Genomic DNA, 26678 nt, shown 5'->3' on the forward strand with positions numbered 1-26678 from the left:
GCAGACACTGCTGTGTAGAATGTCTTGAGATGTCTGTTAGAGAAGGAAAGCCCTGTTTCAGAGAAACTGTTGATTATTAGATGCTATCATCAGATCTGGCTCCTACCCTGATCCAATAGTGAAACAGTAGGAGATACGAATGAAGTTAGGATCTAGAGAATGGAGACAGTCTTTCTTGGAGAGGCAGTTGGAATCTTAGATGGGGGGAGTACAGTCTCTGGAGATCTATCATGTTCAAGCTCCTGTCTTGGTCTCTTGTTCAGAGAAAAATTATATGTAGTCAGATCAGTCTATGTTGTGGATCTATGTGAACCTGCACTGTAATTGAAGGATCCTTAGTAGTTGAGGTACAGGATTCTGTTGGTCTCTTTTTCAGATCCATTCCCTTAGAATGATCCCTAGTTGTTATATCTTTAGGTCTTGGATCCACACTGAGTTTTGAATGGCCCAAAGAACCACTTGAGATATGCTTCAGTTTGGCCTCTCTTTTCCTCATAACTGAAGTGCTTGGTTGAGGCAATTTCTCCTGAGCTTTGTGATCCTTAGCTAGAGCAAGTTCTGATGGAGGTTGTAATATCTCTAGAGTTGGATCAGAGGATTTGGCTACTGCAAGCTCAAATTGACTTGGAAGTGAAATTCGGTCCCGAAACCAAAGCCTTAACTACTGAAGCCTTCTTGGATCCAGAAGTACTATCCTTCCACTCAGATCCTCTAGCTATATCCGATCCTGGAGATTTGGCTGACAAGCCTTGTGTAACAAAAGGGCCTGAAATCCATTCTCTCTCTCTCCATGGGCCTGAGGAGTAAATGTGCGGCAAACATCGCAATATGAAGGAGAACACTTTTCTCCTAAGCATTTTGGTATCAGACTTTTTTTTTTTTAGGGGGGAGCACATGAGCACTCAGACGCTACCAGAAGGTTCCCCCATCCAAGCTGCACCGGTTGGCGCATTCCCAGGAGTGGGAATACTGCAGAGGACACTAGACGAAGAACAAGGACATTATGATTTTCTATCTTGTAGCCACAGGCGATAAGAAGGAACTGAGTGCAGTTTGCAGCTGCCACACCCCTTATTCCCTGTTACAAGGAAGCAAGAGAAAAAGAGGGGTACAAGCACAGCCACAGCAGACACTGATATTCAAAAGAATGTGATCTCATGCATATGGGGTACATGTGCACCAAGAGTAGAATTCTGTATGGCCACTCACTTGACTTCACATTAAATCTGTAAAGCAAGCGGTGCTAGAACTTATCTAACCACTAACTAAACTGAAAGACCACAGCTTAAGCTACAATCTCTACTATGATGAAATGAAAGCAATTAATTTTCCCTGAGATTTTCAATGTGAAAATTTAAAACAGATATGACACAACTGGAGTAAAATGGAAATAATCTTACCACACCATCAATAACACACTGGGAAGCAGGTTTCCGAGGATCCAGGGAAATTCCCATCTCCAAAAGCAACTCTTGATTTCCAGTACTTATTCCAGTATCAAGCTCAATGCGAGACTGAAGTGAATGAAGACTTTCCTCAGGATGCAAGAGAAAAGAAACAATCTTGGCAGAAGTCATATTTAAGATGTGTACTATCTGTAAAACCAAGAACAAAGTCATCTTCATTTCTAGTCGTAATTTCTTTCAAGAGACAAATGGCACTAAGGTATCAGGCTAAATGATACGCTGTCCTAGAAAGAAGATGTGCTGATATACAGATAAATAAAAGTTAGGCTGATTAGATAAACTGAGTTTTAATTACTGTCAATAGTGGCATCCTTAACACGTGGCACATATTTGTCTGAGGCCACCCTTACGCTTCCAGAATAAGGGTGAAAGAGTCACATTACTACTAATATTCTTGCTTTCAGGTATGAACTGAATTAAGGCAGAAGCGTTTTCTCTCTGAGGAAAGGAAGAATGCATCCCCCGACACTGGATTTGGAGGGTGCAAGGATTTCCACTCAATTAGCAAATTCATTGTCCACTGAGAGGTCTTTACCATCAGTATTTAGATAACACATTTAAAAAACGCACCTTCAAATTCAGTATGTGATCCATTAACAGGAAACATTTCGGTCGATTGGTTTCTGTGTCTATACCTCCACCCCTCTGCTGTGGATCCCAATTCAGCATCAGTTGTAACCAACTCTCCATTGGTTCTACAATTATACTAAACAAAACAAAAACAAACCATACATTGACATGTGTAATACAAATAAAGAAGGCAGGCATTCTACAACGAAGAGTACAGTTAATTCAAACGTGTTTTCTACCAGTACTAGGAAAAAAAATACTAAGAGACACAAAAATCCCATTGACTTCAGTGGGACCAGAATTTCACCCAAAGTATGTATCCTCTGTTTTATTTCCCTCTTATAAAGTAGTTACACTTATTCAGTACAAGAAAATTATTACTACGACATTAATGTCAGAACAGTTACACCATAGGCAAGGCAAAAGTTAAGGTTTCAACAATATCATCATCTTGGCCACACTGGGAATCCAGTATAGTGTACAGTTTACATGTTTTACATGAAACTGTAATAGAAATCTACATATGAAACAAGAAATAGGAAGAACAAGGCAGCGGAAGGTTCCAGAATGTTGCTTCTGGAACATTAACTCCTGCATCTCCTGACTTTTGAAACCACCCCACTTCAATGCAGTCTATGTAGATTTAATCTTTATTTATTTATTAAAGGAAAAACAATTCGCCTGTATTTAATATGTGCATTTCAATGGTCCCGGTTAGTCTTTGGTGTTCACACCATAGAGAGAAAAATGGAGAGGAGTATGCCTTTGCTGTTGCTCTTGGCAAGTAGACAATCCCATCCCAGGCCCCCAATTCCAAATGGGGGCCAAGAGAAATGAAGATTACTCATCTGATACTGACATTTGAGATTAACTCTGTATATTCCCACTTTTGGGATGTGCTGTAGTGCAGCTCTAACTGTGGAACATTCCACAGCAGTGCCAACTGGAGAGCTCTCACATCCCTCCCTTCTCCTCACTGTTGCTGCATGTTCTGAGGGAGGGGCAATGAAAGGGAGTGTGGCACTCCAGTCACCTCAGTTCCTTCCGCTACCTCCTCAAATCTGAGATTATTATTAGGACCCCAAGGAAGAGTGGCAGGGAATGTGAATGTGCAGAGTCCATCTCAAAGAGCCCTAGTTACAGGTGAGTAACTTGAATTTCTTCTCTGAGAGGCCCCTGACACATTCCCACTGTTGGGATAGTTTGTTATGCAATATTGTCTTCTGCAGAAGGTGGGATAGAGTCCTAATTAAACAGCAACTGGAGTACTGCCCTACCAAAGTGCATGTCAGATCTGAATGCTAAATAAGTAACACATTTCATAAATGTGTTTATAGAGGTCCACTTTGTAGATCTGCAGAATTCAGTAATGGGAATATGTCTAAGGCTGTCTTAATCCTAGTGGAACCTTTACAGGAAGAGGGACATGGGCTAGTGTGTGGCTCTCTTCAATGCACAGTGTAACCCATTTAGACAAGCACTGAGATGAAATTGCCTGACCTTTAACTATTCTCTCTGTAGGATATAAAAGAATCTGGGAACTTTCTAAAGTTTTTAGTCCAATCAAAATAGAATGCTAATGCCGTTTTAGCATCTAGTCTGTGGAGTATTGACTTGCCTAAATGCACATGAAATCTGAGAAAGCATCTGTAGACAAGCTGATTGGTTAAGATGGAAATCAGTTACCACCTTGGGCAGGAATTTAGGATGTGGACAGAGGACCAACTTTGTCCTTGTGGAAAATTGGTTCCACCATCAAGACTTGCAGTTCATTTACCCTTCTGGCCGATAATACTGCTATAACGAATGCTGTCTTGACTGACAGATGAAGCAGTGAGCACTAATTTATTGGCTCAAAGGGCGGTCTCATAAGTTGAGTAAGGACTAAGATAAGGTCCCAGGATGGCAAGGTGGCTATACATTCACCACACCTGTCAAACTTCTCAATCAAGTCCTGGGTAACTAAGGTTCTGTTGTCTTCTAATACGTGGTAGGCTGAAATGGGTGCTAAATGGACTTTCAGAGAGGATACAGATACTAGATAGTATCAGGTGCAGTAAGCAGGGACTGATTTGTTGCAGACAATGAAGATCAGATCCCCAGAAGACAAATCTTACCCACTTGAGGTCATAGCACTTATGAATAGATTGCTTCAGAAGTTTTGCATGATGTGTTGCACATCTGATAAACAAGATTCCCCCAGATCAGTTAGTCCTATAGACCATGCTGTTACGTATAGGGACTGCAGGTGTGGGTGCAAGATCTGTGAAGGAGAACTGGAAACCACTGCAATCTTGCCCTTGCTATAACAACCAGAATTACAAGGGCATTGTCTGCTTTATCTTCCATACTACTCTTTGGATTTGAAGAAATGGGAGAAAGGCGTAGAGGATACATATTACCTAGTAGATCTAGAACACATCTGAAATGGATAGCTTACTAACTGTAAGCTAACTAACTGGTAGGGAAGGTTGCTGACAGTTGCAGATACCATGAGTGTTCCAAGTCACAAGGTGGTTAGGGACTAATGGCAACTAATGCCCTTCTCTCTTATATCCCCTTGCAGAACAGCATGACAAGACTCAAGGCACATATGCTCTGGGCGGATACTTCCGGCCACAAGCACATGAGGTGCACATGCACCATCAGTCGTGAAATGTACACGTGGACAACTACTCTAAGGAGAACCACAGTACTCCAGTAATCCTCTTTTTCATTCATAAAACATAAGAACCTTCAAAGTTTTGGATAAAGTTCTAGACAACTGCTAGATATTAGCTTTATTGTGCTGCAAAACACAGTAACCAATGGAAACCTGCTGCAATTTTCATATTTTTGATTTGTAGTAAAATTGTGGCCATTTTCTTGCAAAACTACCTGAAATAATAAATCTGGTCATATGCACTATTGGCTCTTAATGGTTTAAAAGAAAACTCAGAGATTAATGTGCACAAATCTATAAACATACTTACCTACAAAGACTGTTAGGCTGTGGCAAATGGGTACTAAACCGAACCTCCCCAGTCATCTCTTCAAAAGCAAAAATGTGCTTTGGATCCTTTTTCTTGATTTTTTCATGCCTATAAAATAAAATTCTCTGTGGACAGACTGACTTTATGTACTCTTATTTTACTTGCTCTAGTTCAGTGGTCTCCAACCTTTTTACGCCCAAGATCACTTTTTGAATCTAAGAGCAACCCAGGATCTACCCTGCCTCTTCCCCAAAGCCCCACCCCACTTACTCCATCCCCCGCTCTCTCCATCACTCGCTCTCCCCCACCCTCACTCACTTTCACCAGGCTGGGGCAGGGGGTTGGGGCTGAGAGGTTCGCAGTGTGGGAGGGAGCTCTGGGCTGAGCCTGGGGCAGGGGGTTGGGATGGAGGAGGGAGTTAGGGATGCAAGCTCTAGGAGGGAGTTTGGGTGCAGGAGGGGGCTCTGGGCTGAGGCAGGGGTTGGGGTACAGGAGGGGATAGGGTGCTGGCTCTGGGAGGGGGCTCCAGGCTGGGGCAGGGGTGCAGGAGGGCGCTCAGTGATGAGGGTTGGGGTGTGGCCTCCCACCAGGCAGCACTTACCTCTGGCGGCTCCCAGTTGGCGGCAAGTGCAGAGAGGCTAAGGCAGGCTCCCTGCCTACCCTGGCCCCACACCGCTCCTGGAAGGGGCTAAACGCACTCCTGAGGCCCCTGGGGGAGGAGGGAAGCTGGGGGCTTGTGTCTCCGCGCGCTGCTTCTGCCTGAAAGCACCGTCCCCACAGCTCTCCCGGCCAATGGAAGCTATGGGGGCAATGCTTGCAGGCAGGAGCAGTGCACGGTGGGAGAGTCCTGCTGCCCTCCCCCCCCCCCCCCCCCGCGGGGCTACACTGGCAGCTTCTGGGAGCGGCGTGGGGCCAGGGTAGGCAAGGAATCTGCCTTAACGGTAGACACACTATGCTGCCGGAGATCGCAGTCGACTGGGAGATGCTCTAGGATTGACCATTCGATCACGATCAACCAGTTGGTGACCACTGCTCTAGTTCATACAGCCACCTCCCCACAAAAAGAGCAACTCTATCAAACCCACGTACCTTCTCTCATAGCAAATGTCTTACCAGGTAAATGGCTGTAGATTGTGTAAAAAGGGTCTAAATCCTGCAATACACTCGAACACCATTGTTCCAAAGCTCCAATAATCTACAGTAACAGTGTAGGACTTACTCTCAAAGAGTTCTGGGGCCTAAAAAACAATATCATACTATTTTTAAAATGACAAAACTCCAGAGAATGTATTTTTTTCTATTTCTGGAAAATGTATGATTTGAGGAACATGTGTAAGTAGAATTGTGCTAATTTATGCCAAAATAAATTGTAAACATGAAAAAAAACAAAAACACTTACCAAATATTGTAAGGTCCCAACAAATGATGTACATAAACTTCCCTGATCCAGATCTTTGGCATATCCCAAGTCTATTATTTTATGAATTATCTGTCAATATCCAAGACAAATATTTGATAAAGCATGATGAAAAGGGCAAATTCAAAGTAAAAGGTGCAGAGTCAAACCCAGGGATGGGAGGAACAAATCCACAAACAAGATTTAAAAAAAAAACATGAAATGCTACACAGAGCTGTTCAGCCACGTAAGCCAAGCTCATTAATTTACATCAACATGCACATACAATTCATTATTGTCCTGAAACTAATTAGATCAGGCTTGAATGAACACAGCATCTAAACTTTTGAGAATTTACAAGATATAGTATTTTGATATCAAGAAAAGTAAACAGAAAAATAGTAAATCAAGAATACCACTTTTACTAAAAAATGTATCCAACTGAGCACAAGGACAATCTAGATATGTACCCCGCAGAAATCCAAACATATGCCAGGATACAATCAATGTCACATTGCTGATACTGGCAGGAAGCAAAAACACTGGATAAAAAAAAAGTTGATACTTTACAGTAAAGTGACTGATCAATTGACAAGTCTTCAAGGATAAGCGAATAGAATTTGTAATATTAAGAAGGAATATGAACGTTATTAAAATCATGGTTGTCTTTTGCATGAGCATCATTCTATGGGATTCAGTGCTATACTCAATAAGAAAGCAGTAGCATTCTTCATTTCAATCAGTCAAGGCAAAATTGTTACATGACTTCCAGATCTGATATTTGGGACACCAAAGGTGATATTCTTAGGCACAGTTATATGACTTACCTTTCCACCATCATCCTGGAGAACAATATTTTCAGGCTTTAGATCTCTGTGTATAATTCTGTTTTCATGCAAATACTGGATACCCGACCCTGAATAAAATCAAGTATTTGACATAAGAAACAGAAATAGCACCAGTACCAGTACAAATCAAGTTATAAGAATTTCTAACACCTCTAAACGATTTCCTGACCAAAAAGAATAAATAAAGTTAAGGTGTATGTATTTCCCTTTAAAAACAAGAATGGTTTAAAATAATAAAATTCTGTAATTGGCGAATTTACACTTTCACCTCTGTAACCTCCCCACACCGCATTAACAAATCAGAGAACTTTTTACCCTACCAAGTGCCATCTGCATTTCCATTATTGGCCACCAACCAGCTGGCCTATCAATTGCCTGGTGAAGCACCTCGTACAGACAGCTGTCTTCTCCAGCCCACTCTCCTGCCGCAGGACACGGCAACATGCTGTATTTTACCTGTCACATGAGGTTCCTCACCTACCATTTCACGAGACCAGACCTCCCAGGCTAGTTCCCCCACTGTGCCAAAACAACCTGGAAATTCCATAGTATTTTCTACTCTCACCTTTCCAAGATGTGGAGGGTTAATCCTTTATGACATAATATATAAATCTACCTTTACCTTACTCTCTCAGCACAAAGAAGCCACAGCCCTCCAAGTACTACATACACCTAAATTGGCGCCATATTTCTACCCTTTCTGTATGGAAGGAAGATGGGAGCTAGTAAGTGCAGCCTGGGAAACTCCACATGCCCTTGGCAGCACATCGCTGCCATATTCTGCCTTATACCCTCCCTTTAGGACAGTCCCCAAGTCAGGTGACACACAAGGGTGTCAAATGCACCCTAGACATCTCCCCCCAGCTCAGTTAACTGAGTCTCCCTGATTATTCTACTGGAAACTGCCCATCAGCTGTGCATTACACATTGACCTGCATAGGGTGCCAGATCCCAGCACCACAAGAATGCACCCCAACACATCACCTTATAATCCAGGCCCCTGTACTCAAGACTGCTACAGAATTTGTACCTTGCAGGATAATTGTGCTCTAAACATCAAATGTTTTGGACTTCTTGTTAAATTTTTTTTATTGCTTATGGTTGCAAAGTAAGCATTAAAAACAGGAACTGAGTGTAAACCATTACATCAGTCTTCCTGCACCTGCAGAAAGCCTGAAACAACCGGTCTAAGAAGTGTCAACTGCCTCATTTATCTCAGTGAGATGCATGGTGTTGGAACAGTCTTTGTTCAGAGTGAATGAAAGGTTGTTTTAAGTTAAGAGCATGTTATGTAAAGGGTTGCTTAAAGAAAGCACAAAACAGATTCAAAGGAATGCAGAGAACTGAGTTTTTGTTGACCTAAAGGAAGTGCTAAATAGGGGTTACAAAACTTCTCATGAAGTTACAGAATCACAGGCCAGAAACTCTCTTAAATTGGAAGCATCTCTGTCGGTTCAATCAGAAATGTGCTTTCAACTAAATGTTGACTGAACAACACTTCCCCTTAGTTAGACATTTCCTTTTTTGGAGCATCTGGAACTCCTTGCCAGAGGATGTTGTGAAGGCCAAGACCATAACAGGGTTCAAAAAAGAACAAGATAAATTCATGGAGGATAGGTCAATCAATGGCTATTAGCCAGGATGGGCAGAAATGGTGTCAGAAGCTGTTTGCCAGAAGCTGGGAATGAGCGACAGGAGATGGATCACTTGATGATTACCTGTTCTGTTCATTCCCTCTGGGGCACCAGGCACTGGCCACTGTAGGAAGACAGGATGCCGAGCTAGATGGACCTTTGGTCTGACCCAGTTGGGCCATTCTTATGCTGCTAAATATTGAAGGATGGAACGTTGTTGCCTCGGTAATGCTGTTCCGACCCCTTGGTGCTTTTGTCCTTGGAGCTCCAGTGTTATCAGCAATAGCAAACAGTGCAGCCTGCTAATTTAGCAAACCTTAATGCTACTTATAAAAAAAGACAACAGGCACAGTTTTGTAACAAAGGCACTTGGCCAGGTTTATTGCCCTGAAGGCACAGTACTAGCGTTTTATAGGAGCTACAAGGACACTAACATATAAATGCCCAGGGGCAAGGAACAGCTTAGTGAGCAGAGGAATTTTTGCTGTCTCCTCAGCCACAAAAAGGGTTAAGACAACATTTATAGACTGAAACAAACAACTTACATATCCTTATACATGTTTTATGACATTTGTTTGTTATTTCCCCTTGTTCCTAATATCTTGGACAAAACATCCTTATTCATTATTTTGTCAAATTTTATTTTGTTTTGGATGCATTTGTACTAGTTAAAATATATGTATGTAAATACTGTAGCTTAGTACACTAGCAACAACTTTGCCAAGTTCATGTACTGGACAGTGAACTTATGTTCGTTTGCTTTAATATATGGCCTGACTTTGGTTTACAGAAGTGGTTCTCAAACTGTTGTACTGGTGACCTCTTTCACATAGCAAGCCTCTGAGTGAGAAACCTCCTCACAAATTAAAAACACTTGTTTATATATTTAACACCATTATAAATGCTGGAGGCAAAGCGGGGTTCGGGGTGTAGGCTGACAGCTCACAACCCCCTATGTAATAACCCTCGCAACCCCCTGAGGGGTCCCAACCCAGTTTGAGAACCCCTGGTTTACAGCCTCTGATTCAGGCCTTAAATTTTGCACCAGGCTCAGTGTTCCAATCTCTCTCTCTCTCTACTACAGCTGCATTTTCCTTTCTTCTCCTTCATAGTGTATGTATTTAAGAAGAAACAGGATCAGACTAACTACAAAATCCTGCGCACTAAATACAACCATCTAAAAAGGTGCATCCTCTTCCCCTATCCACACAAGGGCACTGAGCCACACCTATAAGATGATCAAACTAGGGGTTTCCCAATATGAGACTACAGAGCTGAAAACAGAAGGAAAAAGGGAATTTGTTAAAATGAAGATATATTTGCTCTTTTGGGATTCAACTGTGCATGCACTTCGTGTTTATTTTTTGGCTTGGTAATGTGCAAGCAAAACCAAGATTCTAGCAACAAAACCCCCAAACCAAACAATTGTTAATGATGTGGCAATAAGTAGCAATAGTGCAACTTTTTAATTTTAGCACACTACAACCATTAAATCTGGACCATATGTTAACTCTGAAACATAACAATGAATAATAACCATGAACATTGTTATGTATGTAGCAGGGGAGTTACCCCGCTCCTGTGAAAGGCTAGGCTGATTGGGGAAGCAGCCACAGCTAGGGCCACGCTGCAATCAGGCCACAGCTGGCCCTATAAAAGGGCTGTGAGCCAGGAGCAGAGTCAGTCTCTCTCTAGCTCTGGAGAAAGAAGGTACCTGAAGTAGAGTAGTGCTGGGGAAAGGCAAGAGGAATTGGGGAGCTCCAGCCTGGTAACTCCCCAGGCTGCAGGCCTTGTGCAAGGCCTAAAGAAGGTACTGGGGCTGCAGAGGTACAGTCTGGGGTTAGGCAGAAACAGCTGGTCCAGACCCCATTGCCAATGATGAGTGGCCATTACAGACTGCAGTCTGCCCCAGTGAGTGGTAGCTAGATGATGACTGGCAGTAGCCACTGAGACAAGGTGGGGATAATGGGTTGGGGGTTCCCCTGGGAGGGGAGACCCAGACTGTGGATTACTGCTGGAGATAGAACCCTGAGGTAAAGGGCCAGCGGGGTCCGGGAAGGACACAGGGGCCTGAGGCAGGTGAGCCATGGGCCTGCAGAGGGCACTCTGGGCTGGACAAGAGCTAATTCCCAAGACTACCAACAGGAGGTGCCGCACTGGTGAGTCTTCAACCCTGCTACAATGTATTTCATTATAGATAATTTTTTCAGAAATATCTAACTAATGTGCTTAGCTCACAATTCCAAAATGCCTTCCCTACATGAGCCAGGAACCAGAAGCCCCACCTCTTTCATACCAGCTGCTAAAAATCTTCAATCCGTAATTTACAGCTTCAAAAATACACTTATCCACAGTCAATACAAAAATCTGCAGGAAATGGAGGACTGGCAATGTAGAGGCACAGTAAAATAAGTTGAATGTTATGTCAGGAACACACATGAGGGATACCGTATTATTAGTATTAGTATGTAATTTAATTTAAAGTCAGAGTTTACCTGAAGACACCACAGAATTTCCAGCCAGCTAGAGTGGAGCACCACAGGCCCTCGGGGCCAGGCAACAGAATTTCCAGCCAGCTAGAGTGGAGCACCACAGGCCCTCGGGGCCAGGCAACAGAATTTCCAGCCAGCCACTGGGGAAATCTCTGACCCTATAGGCCAGGCCAAAGAATTTAGATGCAGCTCCCCACAGAGTACATAGGGCCTTTCCTAAAAGTCGAAGGCAGGCAGGAATACAAGACAGAGTTAAGACTTGTTTTGCAAAATTACTTGTAAGTTTCCACTTTCCAGTGTTCAATTGTTTATTGAACAATACAATTCAGTGTTGTTAACATGCATATGGCCATTTAAAAGTGTATCTGGCTGGACATTTCCTTGGAATGACTTCATTAGGCCATTCTCCAGGAGCTCCTCCTGCAGATACACCCACCTGGGTGTAGAGAAGACATTTTCACCAGCCAAGACCAACACTATCTCCCTAGACAGAGAGCTGTGCTGACTCGAGATAGAGTTGGTGCTTTTTATTCTCTCGTAGCAGTGCTGCTGGCAGAGCAATGGAAGCCAAGAGCAGGCATCTGAAAAGGCAGTATAGCAAAGATACCATTGCTGTGACTCTAGACCCCAGTCCAACTCAGCAGGAAGAGTAATGAGAAGATGTTGGCCACCAGGAGCAGGAACACACATCAGGCATTCTTGCTGCCCTAGACCAGGTCTGAAGTGTGTGTGTGACTTAAGTTAGGGTTGGTCGTGGGGGGGCAAAGGGGATCCACACAGAGTTTCAGACGGTCTATCCTCCAATCCAGGGACTACAAAATTGATATTAGCACCTGAACCATCTTTTCCACATGTTGTTGATTTGGGGTATACACAGATGCTAGCCATGGCTGAAGCTTTCTGAGGTGTAGCCTGGTGTGTTGAACCACACAGGTACACAGGAGGCAGTTGTGTGCCATGGTGAGAGGATATGATTTCAGACATAGCACCAGATCCTGTAGCATCTCAAACCTGGATTGAGGTGGTAAAAGCTTGGCCTTTGTGGAATCTAAGACCACACCAATAAACTATCTTGGGGTACAGGTAGTAGAACTGATCTGTTCCATTCACCAGGAGCCCCAGTGCATCGAACATTGATACGATAGTGAAGATGCTGTATAACACCTGAGCCTCAACCAGTTATCCAGGTACATAGGGCCCTATGAAATGTTTTATTATGGATTTTCAGATTTATTCAGATTTTTTCCCATTTTTAAAAGATCTATGGATTTTTTAAATCAAAATTCTTTGATACACTGACAATTAAGTAGCCTTTCTATAAATGCATTAAAATGTTCAGAATTGGATTGCAATGGGAAAACATATTTTACAAAAAAAATCCTACAATTTAAGGAAAACATGCTGCAGATATACAGTACATGTGAAAATTAACACATTTTAAATCACTTTTTAAAGTAGCACTTGCTCAGGTGACCAAACAGATGTCGCTAAACAGTAATACAAAAAGTCCACAGAAGCGTGTGGGCACGCATGGGGGGGCAGGTGCATGTATGCTCTTTCTTTAAGCAGAGCACTCAGAGCCTAAATACTTGTTCAAACAGCAGGTGGCAGCAACCACTCTTGAAACATGCATCCGATGAAGTGAGCTGTAGCTCACGAAAGCTTATGCTCAAATAAATTTGTTAGTCCCTAAGGTGCCACAAGTACTCCTTTTCTTTTTGCGAATACAGCCTAACACGGCTGCTACTCTGACTCCTGAGACAAAGGCTGGTACACAGACAGGATCGCCCCTGACCCCCACCCCAATGGAGACCAGCAAGGGGAAGGGGACACCCCAACTTCAGCCCCCACCCCTCAGGCTCTGCTCAACACAAAACAGGAGGCTCCCGATCCAGAGCAGCTTGACTCAAGTGTAGCTGCACAGTAGCTCAACCATGCAGCCCACCTTGCCTGCCGCTGTGGTCTCAGTGCTGGGGAGAGCAGAATTCTGCATTAACGTTCTGATTCCATGATTCTATCCATGAACACAGATTTCATAGTACCCTAGGTATGGGAACACATGGACTCCTGATTTATGCAGATGAGTTCCCACTACCACCATGCACTTTGAATATCTGAGGAGTGGCTGAGAGACCAAACTAGAGCACTGAACTGACAGTGGGACCCATTTACCACAAATCTGAGAAACTTCCAATGGCAGTGTCAAATCACAACATGGAAGCCAGCATTCTTTAAGTGTATCAGTCCCCAAGTTCCAGGAAGGAATAATCAAGGCTATGGTAACCACTAACCATGAGCAACTTTATTTTCTTCAGGAATTTGTTTAACTCTCTTAGATCTACAATAGGCCTGAGAACTTCTTTGGCTTTGGGGATCAGGAATAAAAGCCTTCCCCTCTGAGGCCTAATTGAACTTCCTCTGTGGCCCCAATTGAAGAAGCAACCAGATCTCCTAATGACGGATGATCTTGTCAGAGCAGTCACTGAAGGAGAGTAGGGAAGGGGGAGGGAGGGGGGTGTACAAATGAACCTGAGGGAATATTCCAGTTCTACCATGCTTAAGACCCACTGATCCGAGGTTATTTGGACCCACAGTCTTAGAAAGTGGGATAATCAGTTGAAAAACAAAGGGCAGGAAATAGAGGGAACTACAGACACTGGTGTACTGTCCTCAACAAACGCATCAAAATGCCTGTTGGAATGCAGCAGCTGGAAAGCATGAGCCCACTAATGCTGATGAGGAGGATGGTAGAGACTGCCCTGTATAACTCCTGCCCTTTCTCCTTGGCGAATCTTGAGACAGAGGAGGAAAACTCTGGAGTCTGTATGGCTGTTGATGACCAAAATGTTTCCTCTTTCTCACCAGAATACAGATCACTGGAATCCTTTAAGCTACAGAGCCCATCGTCCATCTTATCTGAACATAAACAGGGACCTTTGAAAGGGAGGTCCATGATGGTTTACTGGACTTCTGGCAAAATCCTGGATGACTGTAACCACAAACTTCTTCTCACTGTAACAGCTGATACCATGTTTCGAACCACCACATCTGCACTGCACACGATGTCCTGGAGAACAGTTCTGGCAATCAACTTGCCATCATCTACTATTACTGCAAACTCCTGCTTACAGTGCTTTGGCAGATTATAAAATTTAAAGATGTTGTTTTCCTAGAGGGTGGAGTCAGAGCAGCTCAGAAGTGCTTGTTGATTTGATTCTTGAGCTGAAGACTCCCTGTGGAATAAAGTTTGCATCCAAACAAGTCCAGTTCCTTTGCATCTTTTTGCCTGTCAGTGTTGACACTAGGTACACGTCTCTCCCATTTATTAGCAGCTGTCACCAACAAGGAACCCAGGGGAGGATGGGAATACAAGTATTTATAATCCTTAGAGGGGATGTAGTATTTCCTTTCAGCACCCTTTGCTGTGTGGGGTAAGGAGAATGGTGTCATAACACTTTGACTGGCTCCATAATGGCTTCACCAATTGGCAGGACCACCCTGGCAGGGGCTGCTGATACGAAGATGTCCACCACTCGGAGGAGCTTAAACCTCTTGCAGATGTGTTTGTCACTGATACGGGATTCACCCAATGTCACATTAAACAGGTTGGATGGGGATCACTAACTGGCATGGGTTTAGTGCAACTGTGGCAGGATTTAAATCCCAGTGAGCACAGCATCGTTCTGGTACCAAAAGCCAGTTATCTGAAAACAAACTTAGTCTAGTCTTAGGACTACCAGTATAACTAGTAGGGCTGTCGATTAAATTTTGTTTAGTTAATCGCATGAGTTAATGGTGATTGATCATTATTAGCAGTTTTAATTGCACTGTTAAACATTAGAATTTATTAAATATTTTTGGATGTTTTTCTACATTTTTGAATATATTGATTTCAATTACAATACAGAATACAGTGTACAGTACTCACTTCATATTTTTATTACAAACATTTGCACTGTAAAGATGAACAAAATAGTATTTTGCAATTCACATCTACAAGTACTGTTATGCAATCTCTATCCTGAAAGTGCAACTTACGAAGGTATTTTGTTCCATAACTGCACTCAAAAACAAAACAATGTAAAACTTTAGAGCCTACAAGTCCACTCAGTCCTACTTCTTTTTCAGCCAATCGCTCAGACAAACAAGTTCGTTTACATTTGCAGGAGATAATGCTGCCCGCTTCTTGTTTACAATGTCACCTGAAAGTGAGAATAGGCGTTCGCATGGTGTTGTAGCTGGCGTTGCACGATATTTACATGCCAGATGCGCTATAGATTCATATGTCCCTTCATACTTCAATCACCATTCCAGAGGACATGTGTCCATGCTGATGACTGGTTCTGCTCAATAATGATCCAAAGCAGTACAGACCAACATGTGTTCATTTTCATCATCTGGCTCAGATGCCATCAGCAGAAAGTTGATTTTCTTTTTTGGTGGTTCTGGTTCTGTAGTTTCCGCATCAGAGTGTTACTCTTAACATTTCAGATTCTTAAACCTTGGGTCGAGTGCTGTAGCTATTTTTAGAAATCTCACATTGGTACGTTCTTTGTGTTTTGTCAAATCTGCAGTGAAAGTTCTTAAAAGGAACACATGCTGGGTCATCATCCGAGATGCTATAACATGAAATATATGGCAGAATGCGGGTAAAACAAGAGCAGAAGACATACAAGGAGTTCAGTCACAAATTTAATTGATGCATTTTTTTTTAAATGAGTGTCATCAGCATGGAAGCTTGTCCTCTGGATTGGTGACCGAAGCATGAAGGTGCATACGAATGTTTAGCACATCTGGCATGTGAATATCTTGCAATGCTGTCTACAAGAGAGCCATATGAACGCCTGTTCTCACTTTCAGGTGACATTGTAAACAAGAAGTGGGCAGCATTATCTCCTGCAAACGTAAACAAACTTATTTGTCTGAGCAATTGACTGAACAAGTAGTAGGATTGAGTGGACTTGTAGGCTCTAAAGTTTTACATTGCATTCAAAAACAACTTATTTTTTTGTACATAATTCTACATTTGTAAGTTCAACTTTCATGACAGAGATTGCACTACAGTACTTGTATTAGGTGAATTGAAATATACTATTTCTTATTTTTTACAGTGCAAATATTTGTAATCTAAAGTAAAAGTGAGCACTGTATACTTTATATTCTGTGTTGTAATTGAAATCAATACATTTGATTATGTAGAAAACATCCAAAAATATTTACATAAATGGTATTCTATTGTTTAACAGCGCAATTATACAATTAATCATGATTAATTTTTTTTAATTGCTTGACAGCCCTAATAACTAGCTAAACGAACTTACTCCTAACAATAAGAGGGTATATAGACAAAGAATTGAAGGTAGCACTTATAATAAATTGAAGGTTGCTGTGACAACTGTCACGGGCAGCATGAAGGAACTGAAAGGGGTCCAGAGGTGGCTCCGCCCTCTTATACCACCCCACGGTGGCATCAGATAGGAGGGGGCTCAAGCTGCCCCCATAGGTACAGCTGAGGGAAAAATATTCTCTAAAAGCAGTTCATAAGGCAAACACACACACCTAAAGTGGAACAGATCTGTGCAAACACTCAAAGAACAACACTTCTTCCCTGCAAAAGCAAACAGATTTCTTTTGGTAGATTTGACTCACCCTGTAGTCCCAAGAAGAAGAGAATCATGTATATACATTATGTGTTCACAAACTCTTTAGTATTAGTAAAATATGCTTAGCAGGTATGTTCTTTAAAGCATCTTGGGTTGAATGATAAATATAGACAATACAAATTCATCAATTTCTCAGGAAACACAACTCTAGGAGCTTGACTACACCATGGTGAGGGGTTAATCCACATTGAGTTAGCATGCAATTTGTAAGCCACGCTAATAGCATGCATCCAGGATGGCTGTGCCCTCTTTCAATTCACAACAAACGGCGAGGTTTATTGCATATTAAGTGCATGGCATTCTCGGAGGGAATCCCATGGTTCTTTGCTGCTGAACTGGGTGCATTCTGAATTTTTCTCATTCTGCATATTGCAGGATGCATTGTGGGATGCATAGCAGAAGCCAGGCAAGTTCAAATTTTATTTTTTTTTTAAATCCTATGGTTCTACACTCTCAATCCCTTGCTTCCTTTCTGGGTAGCTAGCACCATTTTTGAATTGCTGTTGGCCAGCATGGACCTTATGCTGACAACTGTGAATATGCAGACACTCCTTGGACTGGGCTTTATTTCAGCACTCAAAACCAGGTGGCTTTGGTTTTGGACTTCACCCACCACATCACCACGCAGAGATGTAGCTGCAGATGCAGCTCTTCCCTCAGCAGCAGCGGAGAAAGCAGGACGAGGAACAAGAGGATGACACTGAGCATCTGATATTATAAGAGCTGCTTCACACAGTGCCAGTGTGGACCACGCTATGTCAGCAGGAGATGCTCTCCTGCCAATTTAGCTACCACCACTCATTGGGAGTGATTTTAATTATGCTGGCAGGAGAGCTCTCCCCCACTGGCATAGAGCAGCTACGCAGGAGACCTTACTGCAGCGCAGCTGTAGCGGTACAGTGCACTGCTGTAAGGCCTGTAGTGTGGACTTAGTCTTAATGTGCTGTAATGAACTGCACACTGTGTATGTGGGCATTTTCACCCAGACTAACCTGAAGTTAAGGCAGATTTAAACCTCCAGAGAAGCCCTACGTGTCACAAATTATCCCAGTAAACAGGACAAAAGAGCCTTCCACTACTAGAGATACCTGCTTTGTTTTGACAACTTGCTTTTGCAGGGTTTTGTTGAAACATCAAAACAGTTACATATAGCGAACATGAAAAGGCAAGAAAGGCAGCAGATTACGTACCAATGTCGCAAAGCAGAGAAAGTATTTGACTTTCCTTAAGTCCACAGCAATTTTCTGGTTTGTTTAACAACTACAGAAAAGAAAAATAAGTCTAAGTCGGCAATGCAAGAATTATTTGTTAAGATCTTCTGTCCTCAATCACTATAACATGAGAAAACAATTAAATTCACACTTAATTAAAATGGGCTACAAAATTAATTGGTCTTGTGAAAAAGAATAAAAGGTACAGAAAGACAAAAGTATATATGAGCAAGCAACTGGTTTGAAAAGAAGATTCCAAGTGTGTGAAGGTTGTTGTAGTTACATATAACACAGTCTTGTAGGCTGTTTAGAGGCCAGGCAATGACAGATTCAAAACTGACAGCCATTACGGCGAGATCATGGCCCCCAGAGAGTCTGCACATTCCCCAAAAACTTGACAAATTCAAAACATTATATGAAAGCAAACAAATGAAATTTATGACTGGCCCAAGTCTCAGGAGCAAGATCACTGCTTGGAGGATCAACTGCGCTAAACAAATAATCTAAACTAGGGGTCTCAAAGTCCCTGTCCACGGGCCATCTGCAGCCCAAGAACCTCCCCACTGCGGCCCGCGGAAACATTTAATAAAGTTCTTTCATCCAGCCCTCAAGGCTGCCAGCCGAAAGTGGGTGGGAGGGTCAGGAGGGGAGCTGGCAGGAGAGATTCACATGCCTCTCCCCACAACGTTGCTCCATCCTGCTGCTCCTGGGACCCTCCCAGGGGTTGCACTCAGCAACGTGTAATTCACCTCGGGCAGCTCGTCTCCCTGCAAGCGGTTCCATATCCCTGCTATTGCTGGTGGAGGAGAGATCCATGCAGCCATGCTGTCTACTGCAGGCGCCGCCCCCCGCAGCACCCATTGGCTGGGGGAGAGGGACAGAGATACCACCACTAGTCGCTGGGCAGAGTCAGCCATGGATGCAGCATCATTAGTTGCCAGACAGAGTCATTTGGGGCAGCATGAGGCCAAGGGAGCAAGGGAAAAGGGTGGGAAACGGGCTGGGGAGGTGGCGTGAACACCATCTTCAGTGACATTATTGGCTCGCTGGGGGAGTTTGAGGACTGGCACTGGCCCTAAGGTAAATTGAGTTTGAGACCCCTGGTCTAAACCATTTCTGAGGAGCCAAGGAAAATCAGGCCAAGTGACAAGAAGAAACAGAAAGGAGCACATGTATATGCATGCATGCATGCATACACACACACACGGAGCATGATGCCCTGTAGTCCCTAGGTTAGTACTCCATGAAAAGAACAGGAAGGAAACACACGGGGCCAGATTTTTGCTATGTCTAAGGGGGTGAAGGGGCAGTCAGGGAACCAGTTACAGCTCCCTATTCTCTGCTTGACCCAGAGTGACAGCTGCTTTAATCTGAACAAGTTGGCTATGGACCTTAATGGACCATCCATCAGCAGGAATTGCATGGCACCTTAGCCACACACATCAGCACAAGGAGCAATGGGTAGGAAGGCACACAAGCCAGCTACATGGGCTCTGCACCTGCTGGAGACTCCCCCTCCCGAACACTAGGGCATCCCTGACTAGGGCATTGCAATTAGTCTCCATTCCCTTTGCACCACCTGAGCAGTGCAGAGAGCCTGCCCTTCAGTCATGCTGATGCCTGGAATGTATCAGAAAGAGGTGTGCTCTCTTCTGCAATGACTGCATAACCCTCTAATGTTGATCCACCCAATGCCGGCCTGCAAGTTACTGCCCTTACCAGATCAACTGAGTTCATTATATGCCAGCTGGCATTCTGAACCATTGAGCAGTCAGTGAGTACTTTTATGTCACTTCGCCTAATTTCTGTTCACCTACTAATCATATATTTAGCCAGGCAGATCAAGTGATTGGTATTTCATCATAAGGCCTAGCTAGCTGTGTGTTATCTATCATTTAATCCCTCTTCATCACTGAATATTTATTTGGGATTTAAGCACTCTGTCTCTCATTCTTCGATTTTTCAATCTACTTGAAAGCTAAGCACTTGCCTTATTAACCAACTGTCCATTGGATTGCCCCCAGCATGGCTGGCTCTACTAACCATTTGCTACCCTTTTACATGTGCGATCTTCATCTCTGCTCCTCTATTCCCCCACCCCTGTACCCTTTCATCCTAACACCACACACACTCCCCACCATCATCTGTACATTTGCATCTCTTCCTCCTGTCCTTGCTCTACCTCTCTCACTCCCACAAATCCACATACCTCTTCTGCCTTCCTCACTTCCATAATCACTTGTCCCATTCCAATCCTCCCTCGCTAACACTTTGCTTCCTTTAACCTCAACTGTTTCCTTCCTCCTGTCCCCACTAAAATGCCAAGTCCATCTAAAAGAAAACTTCTTCCAACCACAACTTCACGATCTCCCAGCTCTCACTGAGACCTGGACTCTCCCTGGCCCTTCTCTCCCCCTCATACTGCCTCTGTTGCAACTTTCCTATTGCAATCACTCCTCATCAACTCTCCTTGCACAAAATTGTCCTGCACAGGTCATAGTTGGGGTATTTGGCTCCCCTCTCTTATTTCTATCACTTCCAATGCCTTCCTGCTTCTTCTTTTCACTCATCTTTTGGACTACCCTCCTCTTTCTTCCACTCCATGTTGCTGTGATCTATGGCCCACCTTATTCCATCTCACTGACCATCCTCAATGACTGACTCTTGGCTCCCATGCTTCACAATCCCTCACTTTCATTTTGGCTACTTCAGCCTCCAAACTGATGTCCCAAATGATCCCTAGGTAGCTGCCCACCTTCCTGCCTTCATCTCTTCATTTGATTAGCTCCTTCATTCACCTGATCTGGTCTTCACCAAATACTACTCTCTCTGATCTTTCCATCACTGAATTCCTCCCTCTTACCATTACCTCATCTCCTCAGCACTGCCCACACCACTTCTGGAACCACCAATTCATCAACATCTATTCTCTCTCTTCTGCTTTTCACCACCCTTGTTCTCACATCTCAGCAGTCCCACAACGATGCAAGCTTTCTCCGCTACATATTCACTCCGTTGTCTCAGCTAAGTAGTTCTACTTCTCCCCTCTCACTGAATGCCACACGCACAACTCAGACAATCCCCCCCCCCCCCCCATCTTTGATCCCCTCAAGTCCTACCTCTACTCAGGATTTCTTCAAGGAAAAAAACATAACATCCAACATGACCTCTTCCTATCACTTACAGAGTTCTCACCTGCTTTCCTATGTCACCCAGAGGCTCCCCCCTCTCCCTCATTCTTCTCAACTTCTAACTTTCATCATGTGTTCTCCACCCAGGGGAAAAGGCTTTTGTCCCCTGATTACAGAACACTCACCCAGACCCCCATCTCACACCCAATCTCTTCTTTCCAAAACTCTCATTCAATCACTGTAACCACCCCTGGAGTTTCTTTCCTCCAGCTCCATCCACCTTCCACCCTCTATGCTCCCTGAAAGTGTTGTCAGAGTCTAAAATGATCTCTTTCTGCCCAGACATGAAGGCCTGTCCTCCAGCCCCATGCTCCTCAACTTATCAGCTGACTTTGACAACCATGCTCCTACCCTTGAAATCTTGTCCTCCCTTGGCTTTAGTGACTCCATCCTCTGTCCTGGGTCTCCTATCACCAAACAAAGCATCTTAAATACATGCTAGGGTGATCATGTTTTTAGAAGTTGGTGCCATGAGTGATCTACTAGTGTAGACAGGGCATACACAGCATGCCTAAGGACAGAGAAGGAGTCATTGGCAGAATCAGGCTCATTTCTCTTCAGACAACACTCCCCACAGATCAAGATGACCAGTAACTGATAAAGACCACAATTTAGTATCAGACTATTTTCCAGCCTTGGTGCTGTTACAGAACTTTAACTAGATATTGACATCAGTGCAAAATAAAGATGTCACCACACAAGTGCAGAAAAGAGATGAAAATGAGATCACAGATGATTAAAAATATGCTGTAGTGCTTCTCCCTCTTTAGGTGTGAAGCATTAGAGGTGACCATTTGGACTAGAGCATTTCACTTCCAGAACAGCCACAGGCACCAACACAGCTTTCAAGGTCTGAAAAACCTAACAAATGGTACACTGAAATGAGATTTGATGTAACCAAGGTCGCCTGAGCCTGGCCCTCCTCTTAGTCCTTCAGGTTTCCCCATGCTCCTATTCACCGAAGGCAGAACCTCTGAGTGGGGCCCTGCTATCCATATTATCAGTTCAGTATCTCTGTATATCCCTAACCTGTCCCCTCCGGGTTCAGACTTTGTTTCCTCCTCCTGAGAATATCCAACCAGGGATTGCTCCAATTGCTTCAAATAAAGCCAGAAGTATTTAACATAGAAAACAAAGAGAAGATGAAAGTGAAATGGAAAAAATCATGGATATAATAGGATAAAAGTTAGTTACTGATTAAACAGAATTCAAAGTCTCTCATTGTTAAAGCCCATTTGCCTCTCTCCCAGTCCTTAGTCTGTGGCACATCTGACTTGTCTGCTATTTACACTGTAGTCAAGAGCCTTCCTCATCATTTTAGATACAAGATCAAATTCTTGTCCAATCCCTCATTTAGTTACCTTTGTTTCTTAGTCTACAAATGAAAGTGTGTCATTCCCAATTCCCACTGCAAGGGAAGGGAGTACAAAGTGTGCTGGTCTATATCACTGCCCTCTATTAAAACTACTGAAAGGTGCTGGTGAATACACCATTAAGCATTTCTTCCAAGGTGCTGTCTAGTGTCTTCCTAAATGAAAGTCGCCCATGCAATGGCCTAAACACATTCCTAAATCAATAGGGAATATTAGCATTTTGGTAGCTTCAGCCCAGGAAGATTCTACACTGATGGAAGCCATGTGAGAATCTAAATAAATCGACAATTTAGTGTGACATCTTTCATACTTTTACATACTCCAGAATAACTTCTCTATTATGTATCTGTATCAAACACACTGCTGGTTAAATAAGAGCTTGATTTAACTACTAGAATTTGTACCACACTGATTTAGTTCCTATGACGGGAGTGTAAAAAGGGGATTGCACTTGTACTACTCACCACTGTAAGATACTCTGGTGCAAACCCCTTCTTACACTGGTGTGGGTGCACCTGTGGATTTGCACTTGCATTTGTTACACAGGTGCAAAAATCCCAATCCACTTAGTCGCACAGACAGTCAACTTTGAAATCACTTATTCAGCTATAATTTCAAACAAGCAGGTTTTACCTTTCTGAGATCACCTCCTGAACAGTACTCCATTGCAAGAAGAGGGACATCATTAACTAGGAAGTTCATCTCCTCTGGAACATCACAGGCCTTTACTACATAGGGGTTGTTTAACCTAAACAAATGGAAAGCGTGATGAAAATCTTGACACATATTTCAGCAGAAGATCAAGCAACAGAAGCAAAATGTGTTTCAAATATGTGCACAGTAAGATTTCTTTCCCAAAAACATTTAATGTTAGAAGTGCGATGGCCAGCAAGTAATTGTCATCAAGTTATCCCAGTGTTACCCAAGGACAATACACAAAGTTCATACTTTCCAAGAACAAGCAGATCAGTGATGAGTAGAAAGTTAGTCTTATGGTTAAGGACTGGATTGGGACTCAAGAAATTTGGGTTCAAGTCCCTGTGTGACGATGGGCAATGTCACTTAATCTGCACTTCAATTTCTGTATCTGTACAAGAGGGATGATACCTCCTTACCTCCCAGCAGTGTTGGGAAGATACATTTGTTAAGGTCTGTGATGCCCTCAGATACTTTTCTATGTGAATACCTACATAGGTAGGAGATGTGTACATAAGGAAAGGGGGAGCCATTTAATATCTATTTCCTGGTCATGTCTGAAAATACACCTGTCAACCTCTCAAAACAACATGAGGGGAACACAGAGGATCCAAAGAGCCAAAGTTGGGAATATTGACATTGTACTTCTGATGGAAACACACAGCCAACTCAGTGTCAACTAAGAGATTCAATACGTTGCATAAAGCAAACTCTCCATAACACTCTAAACATTTCCATCTTTTTTTTTTTGTTAACTCGTCTAGTAATATTTTCTTTCCTAGTCTCTACTTCCCTTCTAGATTTTGCAGCCTCACTCACATCATCTACCTTTCAATCATAATTGCCCCTCAGACTGGCTTTTTCTACAATTTTTGCCCTTTTCAGTTTTCAGCTAGTTCCTTCTCAAAAGGCTGTTTCTCGCTCTACGAAATTTTGCTTTTATATGGTGGTTACCTTGTCATCCATTTTTACGGTCAGTGTTGTCCCTCTTCTTTCCCTGTCTCTCCCTACCACTGTTTCTTCCCTTTCTCCTTTCTTCCACTTCTACTTCTCCTTCCTCACTTTAACCCAGCCTCTAGTGCCTTTATGTGGGCAAAAGCACTGGCCCGGCCTGACCTCTAAATTCAGTTAAGGATTTTGGAGAATGAGCCCATGGAAAGTGAATGCACAGGGTATCTGTAACCAGGTGAGTGCTCTGACCAGCGCCCAGGAGAGAACCAGTGCCATGCCCAAGTCTGTTTCAGGCTTGCGCCCCATGGTCTCAACATTTTGTTCAACACAAATTTATGAAGTATACAAAAATAAAGTGATGCTCCAACTCAACTCTGGCCTTTCCGAGCCTCCTGCCCCCAAAGAGAACACAGCCCCTTATTGAACCCCCTTCTCAGTCCTGTGACAGACCGGTAGCCCTTATCCATTCCTGACTATTTCACCATCACAGTACTGCTGTCCAATGAAGCAGTTAGCTGACAAATCTGAGGGAACTGAGTCAAGTAATGGAATCTGCTGTGACCCTTCGAAGTACTATGTTTTGGGCAAGTGGTGAAATCCTGTCAAAAGGAACACAATGCTGAAAGCAAAAATTTTAAACTACTACTGCAGTTCTTGTAAGAAGAGAGATTTTGTTCACATGTAGGAGTGGTGTTTCAGCCTGTGCAGGCAGATATTGCATGTCACCCTTCTGTTCTTACTGAACTAAGCAGGGCTGGGCCTGATTAGTTCATTGATGGGAGACCAAAGCAAACCAAGGCAAAGAGGGATTCAGCAGCTGACACTCTTTCTCTGAGTCAGGACTGAACCTGTATGGTATTAAATGTTACTATGCTACTGAAGGCACGGTGATTCTGATGAGATGTAGAACAGAAGTTCTGACTTTTCATGTTTATTAGGAAGTCTATGCCATGTATGAACCCTGGTGTTTTGACCAAATACCAATAGTAGTACTTATAATTTATCTAAAATTCTCCCTGCAGTTTTAAATGGCTATTGTAATGTTCACTTCATGTTCTATTCTAAAGCACAGCAATGAACTGTTAAACAGCAGGCCATATGCCATCCGAGAGGTAGCTGAATTTTAGAGGCAGATGTCATTTCTTGGCACATATTCAGGCCAAAGTGCTCTGGACTCCATTATCGAAATACAAGATAGTGCTGTATCAGCATAGAAAGCCATACAGGTTTACAGGGAAATTCCGTGGACAGAGATTATGTTAACCTAATATTGTTTTATAAAACAAGCTCTAGTTATGTGATCACTTACACTTGTGCATTTTCTTTCAGTTTTATGTTCATCGGTTATATATGCTACATCACTCACATGCAATATTCAGAGAAAAACCAGGATGAAACCCATTGCAGCAAAGACACGAATCAGAGCAGTAGCAGAAAGTCTATACAACAGAATATACTGGACACAAAAAATGGATCTGGGCCCATATACTTCTGCTCCCTCCCTCCAGCCTGAGCCTTTCATTATAGAGTATCTATCCAACTGAGATTAGAAGCTCCAAGAGCCAGGCACTTCACTTGTGAAAAGTGAAATGCATACTTCTAGCACTATATAGTAATAATTAAAATAAGCAGTTACTATTAGGATGACTTTGGCTTACTGTGATTCATATATGTCTCACAAATGTACTGGGGACACAGAAGAGTTAAGTGCCCAAGATGCATTAATAATAGCTTCATACTTGCAGAACAGCTGCTGAACTTGTGCAGGTGCTCTCAAGATGGGTACTGTGTACATAGCAAAGCCCTGAGTTGCACTCATGTGCCAAATGCAGCTCCAGCTCTGCCCTGTGCACTTCCTTATGTTGAATTGTCAGGAGTGCAGCTAATAGCTCAGCTAAGGGGTCTGTCCACTACAAGTTACCCTAAAACACACCACCCTTTTAAGAAAGTCAGTCATCTTTCCATGTTACAAATTATAGAAAATCTTGTCCTTAAATGTAATTTCTAGTGGTGTTAACATTTATTTACAGCTTGTGAGCATCTATGGCATCTTCAAATAAAAATTTAGTTTCTATTTTGTTTGAGATGGAGGATGGAAATACATTAATATTAGATCACTAGAGCATAGCCAGTAGTTCTCAACATACTATGCCCCCTGCTGCCCCATGACTGAACCAGAAAATGTCAAGTAAGTTTTACAGACTCTGTGACCTCC

At 43.0% G+C, this 26678-nt stretch overlaps 1 protein-coding gene across 2 annotated transcripts in view; it reads right to left on the reverse strand.

The window, feature by feature from the left end:
• Positions 1 to 26678, reverse strand: part of CHUK (component of inhibitor of nuclear factor kappa B kinase complex) — a 78297-nt gene that overhangs the window by 49624 nt on the left and 1995 nt on the right. For both annotated transcript variants that reach the window (XM_084633249.1, XM_084633250.1), the window contains exons 3-10: positions 23450 to 23564; positions 18232 to 18301; positions 7232 to 7320; positions 6408 to 6497; positions 6122 to 6246; positions 5009 to 5116; positions 2037 to 2172; positions 1401 to 1595 (exon numbers count right to left, since the gene is read on the reverse strand). In XM_084633249.1, coding sequence (XP_084489375.1) covers positions 1401 to 1595; positions 2037 to 2172; positions 5009 to 5116; positions 6122 to 6246; positions 6408 to 6497; positions 7232 to 7320; positions 18232 to 18301; positions 23450 to 23564 — 928 coding nt within the window. The remainder of the gene's footprint in view (positions 1 to 1400; positions 1596 to 2036; positions 2173 to 5008; positions 5117 to 6121; positions 6247 to 6407; positions 6498 to 7231; positions 7321 to 18231; positions 18302 to 23449; positions 23565 to 26678) is intronic.

The sequence above is a fragment of the Lepidochelys olivacea genome (genome assembly GCF_965140295.1).
Source record: "Lepidochelys olivacea isolate rLepOli2 genome assembly, chromosome: 7".
In the NCBI taxonomy this organism is placed as follows: Eukaryota; Metazoa; Chordata; order Testudines; family Cheloniidae; genus Lepidochelys; species Lepidochelys olivacea.